Raw genomic sequence first — 10,807 nt, forward strand, 5'->3', positions numbered from 1 at the left:
AAAGTTTGACTCATGCAAATCCGCCGTCCGTTTTACGTTTGCAGACAACCTGTCATGTTTAAATTACGTATAATACAGAAAACAGTGAAAACTATGAACAAGACGAACATGACGATGATTAAACCAAAAAATTGTTTTAAAACTATTGATTAAGATATTTCAGAGAGGCTTTATCATATCCAGTGTTTATAGCTAGGATTCAAAATGTCAGTTTCTCGACGATTAGCCACTCGTCCTGTAGTGTACTAGGGGGAGCAACGCGACGGCTAAAATCAACAACTGCTCTATGGCGGCCATGTGCTCAACTCGCTGGTTTTAATCCCATAATGCAACTCAATACAAATATACGTCACGCATACATTACGCATACATTACATCTTTTCCTCCCTTAGTTCAGAAACAGTCCCTTCAAAAAAACTCAACAGATTGTTTCATAATATCTCAATGTAAACATCAACTGATTGTTCCATAATGTCTCAACGTAAACATCAACTGATTGTTCCAAAATGTCTCAATGTCCTTAGAAAATCACAGACTTGTTAAAAAATTGAAATCTTAACAATGTTCACACAGTCACGTAATCCTTGAGATACTCTGGAGCTCTCCTAGAACGCTGAGACTTCCTAGACTTTGCCAGCGCTGGCATTGGTGGTTCTGCCTGAGGCCCTGGAATATGAACCTCTCCCTCTCTGCAAACTTCCTCAGTGGATGAACTCTCGTCCCCCACTTTTACTTTGGAAAACACACGGTTTTGCTCCGCAGGCGTGGTTGATTCAGGCAAATCATCGTCCTCAATATCAATAGTGGGCACACCATGTCGTTTAAGGAGGTGATCCACATGTCGACGAGCCACCACCCCGTCTTCATACTTGACTGTATACGATAGTGGGCCGGTTCTACTTTCAATGTGTGCATTCTTCCACTTCAACCCCGGGTTAAAATTCTTTACTAGTACGCTGTCTCCCTCAGCAAACTGTCGTTCTTTTCTTGTGTTGTCGTGCTGTCCCTTCTGTGACAGTTGTTGGGTCTCTACGCGTTGCCTTACATCTGGTCGAATGAGATCCAGACGGGTTCGCAGACGACGGTTGAACAGAAGTTCAGCTGGTGTCACTCCAGTAGTCGTCTGAGGTGTCGATCTATAGGCTAACAAGAACCTGCTAAGCTTTGTGTGCACGGTACCTCCGGATTCGTCCATTTTCTTCATCCCTTCTTTGAATATGCGGACAGACCGCTCTGCCAGGCCATTAGAGGAAGGATGCCGAGGAGCTTTTTTCACATGTAAGATGCCATTCCTAGCCATGAAGTCACCAAATTCTTCACTTGTATATCCAGAGCCATTGTCCGAGACCACCATTTCAGGTATTCCGTGGGTGGCGAAAACCTGTCGGAGTTTCTCTATAGTAGCTGTCGCACTGGTACTGGATGTTGGGTAGACCTCAATCCACTTGCTGTATGCATCTACCACAATAAGAAACAACTGTCCCTTAAAAGGTCCTGCATGGTCGATGTGTATGCGGGACCAGGGCTTTTCAGGCCATTCCCAAGGATGGAGGGGTGCAGCAGCATGCAGGTGCGGCGCTATGCAGCTGACATACTTCACATGACTTGACCATTTCCTCGATATCTGTGTCTAACCCTGGCCACCATAGGTAGCTGCGTGCCAGGTTCTTCATTCTCACCATTCCGGGGTGAGTAGCATGCAGGTCCTGCAAAAGCTGTCGCTGACCCTGGGCTGGAACAACCACACGGTTCCCCCACAAGATACATCCATTGTGTGTGCTTAATTCATCTCTTCTTACAAAGAATGGCTGCAAACTTCTATCGGGGCATTTATCACCCCAGCCCTGCTGAACTCTTCTAAAAACCTGTTGTAGCACTGGGTCTGAGGCTGTCCACTCTGCTTTGTGATCTGCACACACTGGCATACCTTCCAGCCGCTCCAACAACAGTATAGTTTCACCGGGTATGGGTACCTGCACTACTGTGTCGGCCAAAGGTAAACGACTCAGACCATCAGCATTGCCATGTTTAGATCCCTCTCGGTATGTGAGGTCGTAGTCATAGCCTGCCAGAAGTAACGCCCACCTTTAAATTCTTGGTGATGCCATTGAGGGAACAGCTTTGTCTGCCTTAAACAGACCCAAAAGTGGCTTGTGGTCAGTAAAAATCTTGAACTTCTGTCCATACAGATACTGATGAAACTTCTTGATTCCAAATATCACAGCAGCTCCCTCCTTATCCAGTTGAGCATAGTTTCGTTCTGCTGGTGATAGGGTCCTTGATGCATACGAAATAGGCCTTTCCTCCCCATTGATAATGTTAGAGAGCACTGCTCCCAGTCCGTATGGTGAGGCATCACAGGACAACACAAGTTCCTTGCTTGGGTCATAATGGACTAACAAATCTGATGAACTTAACATGTTCTTAGCCTGAGTAAAAGCTTCCACCTGTCTTTTACCCCAAGTCCATTTGCAGTCTTTGGCAAGGAGTTCATGCAAGGGGGCCAATACAGTCGCCAGATTTGGCAAATAACAGGCATAGTAGTTTAACATTCCCAGAAAGGCCTGAAGTTCCTTGACATTTGTAGGTGCAGGCGCCTCGTGGATCGCTCTTACTTTGCTGTCTACGGGTTGAATGCCGTCGCTGTTGATGCGATGCCCCAAATAAACCACCTCATTTCGTAGAAAGACACACTTCTTCAGCTTTAGGCGCACGCCTGCCTTAGTTAATCGTGCCAGGACTTCCTTCAAATGATTCAGGTGGTCGTGTCTTGTCTTGCCTGTCGCGAGGATATCATCAATCCTGACAACAACTTGTGGTATTCCTTGAAGGAGGCTTTCAATGGTGCGTTGAAAAATTCCTGGGGCCGAAGAAATGCCGTGCGGGAGACGATTGTATCTGAAGAGACCCTTGTGGACAGACTCCAGCTGTTGGTACGCTTGGCTTAAATCCAGCTTTGTGAATTCTTTGCCCCCTCCTAAGGTTGCATACAGATCTTCAATCTTGGGAATGGGGTAGTTGTCTAACTTGGCTGCTTGATTGATCGTTTGCTTGTAGTCCCCACAAATTCTGATGGTACCATCCTCTTTGACAATGGGGACAATGGGTGTGGCCCATTCTGAGAATTCAACTGTTTCTATTGTCCCTTTTTTAACAAGTCGATCCAATTCCAGTTCAATTTTCTCACGCAGGGCATAAGCTACAGGCCTAGCTTTAAGGTATCGTGGCTTCTCAGAAGGACCGATGTGGATTTTCGCCTTCACTCCCTCGACTTTCCCCAGACCCTCTTGGAAAATGGAGGAATGTGTCTCTAAAATTTCATTCAAGTCTTTATCCATGGTAGTTAAATTGAAAATCTCACTCCAATTTAATGTCAGATGTGAAAGCCAGTTACGCCCCATAAGGCATGGACCCTCTCCACTGATAATCACAGCTGGTAAAACACTCTTAGACCCATTGTACTCGACTTTTAGCTCACATTCCCCCACTACCGGTATGACTTCCCCTGTATAGGTACGCAGTACTGTATTCACAGCGTTAAGTTTCAACACCCTTTCCTGCTGGGACAACTGGCGAAATGTTTTTTCATTGATAACAGTTGTAAATCCCCAGTGTCAATTTCCATATTCACTTTCATGCCATTAACTACCACTGTTACTTTGTACGGGTTATGGCCACCACTTGAACTAACACAAAACAACTGGCCATAAACATCTTCCTCATCCCCAGCATGCTCATCATAAACATTAACAACCTCTTCTAACTGGTGCAAGTTACCTGACCTCTGTTGACCCGGGTGCCTACTTTGATCACTTCTGTTCGGTTGAAATCCTTGTCTCTCACCTCTGGACGGACTTCTGGTGCGATTTGGACATCTGTCAGCAATATGGCCTCTTTGTTTGCAATAGTAACAGTTCAGTTCCTTAAACCTACATGTTTGTGCACTATGATTCCCTCCGCACCTAAAACACAGAGCTTTGTTTGGTGTGCGTCGATCATCTGCCCATTTCTTTGCAGCTTTTGTTACATCGGCTTGCATCGTGACCTGATTTACCACCTCTGACAACTTCGCCTCCTGCAGCACAGCCATATTTTGCGTAGTGATTTCCATTGATGTTGCAATTTCGAAAGCCTTCTGAAATGTTAATTCCTTTTCCACAAGAAAGCGTCGCTGTATTTTCTCATCCTTAATTCCACAAACAATTCTGTCCCGTAGCATAGTCTCAAGGGTATCATTGTACCCACAATGTTCAGCCAAATTCCGAAGCGCCGCCACAAAATCTGCCACTGATTCTCCTTCGTTGCGAAAACGGCTGTTGAACTTAAACCTTTGTACAATTTCCGACGGTTTCGGAGCCGAATGATCCTGTATCAGCTTAACCAGGTCTTGATACGACTTTTCTCCCGGTTTGACAGGTGCCAAAAGGTCACACATTAATTTGTACACTTTACTTCCACATACATAGTAGTATCGCTCGCCTTTTCGCCTTGTCGCCTGCGGTCTCATCGCCGATACCGTTCGCCTCAAAATAATGTCCAAGTCGTTCCGTATAATGCTCCCACGTTTCCGCCGTCTCTTCGAATGCCTCCACTCGGCCAAATAAAGTCGCCATCACGTTTCCTCGTCGCCAAATGTAGTGTACTAGGAGGAGCAACGCGACGGCTAAAATCAACAACTGCTCGATGGCGGCCATGTGCTCAACTCGCTGGTTTCAATCCCATAATGCAACTCAATACAAATATACGTCACGCATACATTACGCATACATTACACGTCCAGACTACAATGTTTAGTTGCACGAAAATTTTCTGTGTGAGAAAATGTCAAAAGTCTCCTACGTAGGAACAAGTCAGTCTAATGGGAAGTCACCACGCATATTTAGCTGAGTTGACTCCGTCCCAAAAAGATTGGAAAAAGCGCTTTGTGCAAACTGAGTCCAGATACCAGAAGGTACCAGACCATGGAATCGATGCTCCGGCGGATCACTTCCTTGAGTCTCCTTCTTTGGTAGAACTGAAACTGTTGCACTGCCTTTCTTCCATTGGGCGACATAGTTGCCTTCAGGGGAAATTCTTTCCGTTTTCTTCTGTTGTTCGTGTGGTACAGGCTTTCCAAATGGAAAATTTGGAAAATTCGGAAAATTTTCCTTGGCAGTATCTTTTTCCTCTTCACATTCTTTTGTATCTTCTTGTTTCAGTATTAGTTGCTTTGCAAATCTGACTGGATTTCCCATGATTTCCTCAGCTTTCTCTGCAAGGGAGTGAAGAACCTCGACGTTTTCAATGTAATCTTCACCAAACAAATTGTATGATCTCACAAAGAAGTGTCGCAAATCCTTCTTTCTAAGCGCTTTCAAAAGGTTTCCGAGGAGTTTCATCATGCACTCGGCTCTGTTGCTTTCGGTCCACATCTCAGCACCGGTTTCTTCGATTGTTTGCAGAAAAATGTTCTTCAAATGAAATGACACCAAACTCTTTGGCTGAGTGGAAAGATGAGCGCGATGATATCTTTTCAAGCAACGGTAACACTCGCGCTGGATGTCGTTCATCTCTTGGCTTAGCAGGTATTCTGCATGAGAAAAGGATATTCTGAAGTCGCACTCTGGTTTGCTATTGTTCTTTGGGGGTTTGACTACCAAGTGGAACCCCTCCTGAATAACTTTGTCGACAATGTCAGGGGAAGGCCATTGACGTTCTCGTTTGATCCATTCCCTTGCAACCGTCGGCCATCCACGGGATCTTATGGCAGGGATGAAATCAATTCCGTTTTTTACTAGCTCAGTGATCTCGAATTTGGTTTCCATTTCTTCGGTTGATGTTCTGGACATACGTTCATCCAATTGATGGAATCTTCTTTCAAATTCCCTCACTTCATCCAGCCGGGCGAGGAGTCTAGCACCTCTTTCAAGACCGAAAAGAAAATAACCAACTGCTTCCGAGAAGTTGGTGACATTTCCCTGGCTTCCCTTTCTGTCTCTCTTTTCTGGCGTGACGACTTGCTGATCATTATTATGCATTGTTTCTTTCGATGATCGACTTTCGAGAGCTTCGAACCGGGCGAAGATTTTATCCAAACTATTCTGACACGCTGGTCCAGACGCAAAAAGGATAGGTGTTAAACTGCCAAACATAGGTGAATGCGCATAGTCTGCTAACAACAGCGCCCAATCTTTGAGAATTTCTGCGTATTCTCCAGTATACTCATGATCAATCCCGTTGGCTCCATTCACGAAATGAAGGATGCTACCCACATCATCTACTGCTTCTTTAACAAAAATATTTGCTAACTCGGCTGTGAATATTGAAGCAGAATCCATCAAACTAGACATACCAAGACTGACAGCTGGGCTGGCTGGGTTGTTTTTCAGGTTGAAAAGAGGGATCGCAGCGTTAAAAGGAAATGGAAACCTACGCTGGTCCTCCATCTGACAAAGGTCGGAAAGAACGTCGACAAGCCAAGGTTTTCTGGATCCAAATATTGCAGGATGGAAGTTTTTTAAAGCTGAATTGGAGACGTACTCTGTGTCTTCCACGAGGCAGGACTGTAACACGGGATGATCGCCTCCTTTAATTCTCACGTGCAGCGGATTCTCGAATAAATATTCCAGCATATCCTCGTGAATTATCAAGTTATCTGAATTCGAAAAGATCATGAAATCCATGTCTCCAGCATCACAGTGGTCGAAAGACTGTAAACCTTCAGCAGCGCTTCCATAAGCCCAGATCTTCACGTCGTGATCACCATCAACTTCACTTTTATTCGACTTGGAAGACAATTGCGGTAAAAGTGAACTTGTGAAGAATTCGTTGTATTTCTTATATATTTCGGCCTCCTTGTCTCTTCCTGCCAAAGTTTTTAAGATGGAGTTAAGTTCATCGTTGGAATTGACATCTACTGAAGCAGCCATTTTACAAAATGAAGTGTTATTGAGGTGCTGCTTTAGGGTTTTATAAACATACAAACAATGAGAAATGTCATAGTAAACGTCATAGCAATTTCGTTTTCTAAGTTTATTTATGGACTTTTATTGGTTACCCTGACATCACGAGATATGCACTTTTTTAGAAATGGTGCTTCTCTTCTTCATTTTTCTTTTACTGCAAGAAAGTAATATTCATCGCGTTTCAGACTATTGCTTCTTTCTTTTGCCGCCTTTCCAGTTGATGTCCATACAAGAGACAAGGGAATCAATCAATAAGAAGAGGGGTATGAGAAAATATGTAAATAAACGAGGTAACATAAAGTCTCGTTTAGATTCAATGGCCTACTCATTGTATTACAAACACATGTCAAATTTGCTCGGTTTAAATATTTCTTTCTAGTCCTGGTTTTAAGTTTTATTTGGTTTGCATGACATAATCATCGTTCTACAAGCGTTTGCCGAAAGTTTCTCCGAGGCGTTTCATTTGCCAATCTCCAAAAAAACCGATTTCGTTTCCCGAGCCTTATCGAGAAGCTTAGTAAGTCAATTTGACGATCAAAGACTGCACTAAATCGTGGATTGCAGCAAACTGAGACCTAGCTATGAGAAGAGTTAGCAGATATTTCAGTAAAACGTCACACTGGATCGTGACTTGCTTAACTCAGAAACCGAAATTCCATGAAACTCCCGCGCAATTTTGGCACGGGATAAGGTTGCCCTCCTTATCCGAGCCAGAGGCTTATGTAAAAAGCGCGTGACGACAATTAACATAGAGTATAAAAACCATGGGAAATAGTATGAGTAATCAATAAAAATAAAATATAAAAATATAAAAATTTAAAAGTAGATTAACGTCCAGCAGCAATAAATCTTTCCTGGTTTTTAGGGTGCTTTACGACATTTTTTCCAGGTTATTTTAAAAAAGTTGTCAAAAGTTTTCAAAAATTCAGAAAAATGTATTCTTTACTCACAATTTTAACGCTCTTTTTACTGTTTGCTGATTTTGATGAAACAACAAACCAGCATATATAAAAGACACTAAAACATGCTCCAATATCTCGTGTAAAACGACATTGTTTCATGCTATTTTCACAGCTTAGGCAAGTTGACAAATAGAAAGACTTAAAATATGACAAAATCGCATTGTATTGTAGAGCTGTATCTTTATGACGACGCCATTAACTGGTGTAACAAGGGATTAGCAGTATCCTTTTTTTTAAAGGTTACACATTTTACCGCGCACGAGTGACTAATACAACAAGTACACGCGAACGCTGCGCGAGACTAGGAACATTATGTAAGTAATGGCCAAACTTGTTTGCGTGTTGCGTGGTCTTAGAGTTTTGTCACAAACACGGACTGCTCTTTGATGTTCCTTAACTCGAGTAGCTAACGCTCTGTCTGATTTGTTCATATAATAGGTAAAACTGCAGTCAAGGCAGCTAGCTAACTCTGTAAACTACACATCTAGACTGGAATGTTGTGAGTTTGTCCTTTGGTCTGGGGAAGCGTGTGCGTAACGTTTAAGTGGTTTAAAGCCAACTTTGACCCCGTTGTTGTGTAGACCTATTGAGATTCTTTCAGTTACGCCTTTCACGTAGGGTCTCGTGTAAACGTAAAGTCACTAATGTTCCTAATCCCGTGCAGCGTTTGCGTGTACTTGTTGTATTAGTCACTCGCGCGCGTAAAATGTGTAATTATTAAAAAAGCCGCTGCTTTTTCTGCCATGTTAACAACCGAAGAAGACCGAAGTTCCTCGGTCGAAACGTTTTGAAAAGTACATTATGAGCGTTGTTTCTTTTTTACGCTCAACACAATCAGCGTCAGAATTTGTAAAGAGCCTTTATAATTATTTTATCATTCGATCACTGAATTTGTTTTGCACAAAGTACCTTAAGAACTGCGTGGAAATCGCACTATTTCTTGCAGACGAAAGCGTAACTTCGCTTTCGATAATACGAGCTGGTCTTCATCCAATTCTCTTTCTTTAAGATATTGCCAAAATACAATAAGAGGAGATTCTATTTCCTTCTTTGTAGCTTCGCTGCGTTTTCGGGCCTAGCAGAAAAATCCAACCGCTCTTCTTCATCTCCGAAAAACCAGCTGCCATTTTTTTTTCTTAAGTGGACACAACTACGCATGAGCAGAATATTATTTGTAGCAAAATCACTGTCAGACACTAGTGCGCACGAGCAGACCGTTATTTGTAGGCAGTTATTTGCAGCTTACGTGGTGGGCTCTCGACCAATGAAAAGGAATAAAAAATTGCATCAAACGATAAATGTAATTGTTAAGAAGAAACTAGCGAACTTGCATGACGCGAGATTAGCGTGTGCGCGCGCTCTGACATTTTAAATTTGTTACTAACACAGAGTTTGCAGCTTCAAAAAGTGCACGAAGATAAAATAAGTGATTTTATAGTTACTAAAATAAGGCTTTCTAAAACTTTATTAAATCGTTTTCTCATAAATTTTAGGAAATTAAAACTATATCATCAGTCTGCTTTGTTTAGTAATACGTTTGTCTTAGCACGTGCATTTGAAAGTCAAGCGAAGTTCAAGTTTCAAAAGGTACAATAATTAAAAGTGTTTCTGTCGATAAACTATCAGCTGATAGCTTCCGCGGAAATTTGAGCCCGAAAAGCAGAACTTAGAGTGCTTGGTTGCAAAAGAAAGTTTTTCAAAAAAAGAAGAAATTCTGAAATCATTGTCTAATATACAAATAACAGCATTAAGCTTGTGGAGCTTGCAGTTTTAATATTTAGATTGTTTCATTTAAGCCCGTAGATTAGGGGAGTGCATTCGACTCAACTAAGATAGGTAGCCAAGATAAGGTTAGCAAACGTAAACCGAGTTATACGAGTCTTTAAAACGTAAAGCGTGCGTCCAACTTCAGTTGAAACTATCAGCGAAACAATCTCAATCCAACAGCGTACGAGGCAGCCTAGTAAATTTTTTACCACCTTTGTAAGGAGCAACTTGCGTTTTGAAAAATGTTGAGATCGCTCTTTGTTGAGACCTTCGTATGTATATAATAAATCAAATTTTTCATTGAAATTATTGGTGAAAAGCTGAAATATTTTAACATTGCCGCGTTGCCGCTCAGTAAATATTCTACCGCTACCCACCTCGATTTCAAAGAATAATTGTTAAAAGACTGAAAAATCAACACCTGGTGTCTTTTAATGGTAAGGGTTTTGCTTGGTACTAACATGATGCCCCTATATAAATTATTTTGCTGTTTTATCGTTTAGGAAAAAAAATCTGTGATATTTAACGTACGATATAAATATTACTGGAGCTCGCTAATAAGTCATTTTGAATCGGTGTAGATTGATAGGAAAAAAAAAATATTCTGCCATTCTTATCAAGGAAACAGTTGCAGGCCTGGTAGAGAGATCATTTAATTTAATACCATACCCGGCATGCTGGAGCTTGATCCCATAATATGGCGGACCATGTCCAGCCTAAGCTAGATCCAGTTCTCTGGATCTAGCTCTTCTCTTCCACAGGAAGCAAGTTTTGTCAATGGCATTACGCCTCACTGAAAAGGCAGATGGATGTATCTGGGACGGAAGCTCATGACTCTGAATTTTTTTTTGTATTATTTTTCGGCCATTTATTCAAACCCTAAAACAATGCAGTAAGCTAGTGTGTATCTAAGCTCTGCCAGGAAAAGGAGAGAGAACCTAGGATCTAGGGTGCTTACCATTTGTAAGAAAAATCCGGTTGGTGTGACCGTTGCATAATGGTAAGCGATTTTCCGAATATAACGACCAACCGGATAAGATTTCGCTTACTATTATTTTTCCAGGCGTTCCTTTCCGCTCACTCTATCAAGCGCGAAATGCAGTGTTGTTTTTTGTCGATATAGCTGAATATTAT

At 42.1% G+C, this 10,807-nt stretch overlaps 2 protein-coding genes across 2 annotated transcripts; both read right to left on the reverse strand.

The window, feature by feature from the left end:
- Positions 1 to 3,544: 3,544 nt before the first annotated feature.
- Positions 3,545 to 4,507, reverse strand: LOC144667300 (uncharacterized). Its single transcript, XM_078528693.1, has one exon. The coding sequence runs from the start codon at positions 4,505 to 4,507 to the stop codon at positions 3,545 to 3,547; it is 963 nt and encodes a 320-aa protein (XP_078384819.1).
- A 341-nt stretch (positions 4,508 to 4,848) lies between these two features.
- Positions 4,849 to 7,021, reverse strand: LOC144628046 (uncharacterized). Its single transcript, XM_078486098.1, has one exon. It carries the CDS (start codon positions 6,906 to 6,908, stop codon positions 4,851 to 4,853), a length of 2,058 nt encoding a protein of 685 aa, XP_078342224.1. The 5' UTR covers positions 6,909 to 7,021; the 3' UTR covers positions 4,849 to 4,850.
- Between the last annotated feature and the right edge of the window lie 3,786 nt (positions 7,022 to 10,807).

Source organism: Oculina patagonica, chromosome 10 (genome assembly GCF_052425735.1).
Source record: "Oculina patagonica isolate OP01 chromosome 10, crgOcupat, whole genome shotgun sequence".
NCBI lineage: Eukaryota > Metazoa > Cnidaria > Anthozoa > Scleractinia > Oculinidae > Oculina > Oculina patagonica.

Excerpts from the sequence above, each read along its gene's own strand:
- LOC144628046 (XM_078486098.1), bottom strand. The coding sequence starts at position 6,908 with ATGGCTGCTTCAGTAGATGTCAATTCCAACGATGAACTTAACTCCATC.
- LOC144667300 (XM_078528693.1), bottom strand. The coding sequence starts at position 4,507 with ATGAGACCGCAGGCGACAAGGCGAAAAGGCGAGCGATACTACTATGTA.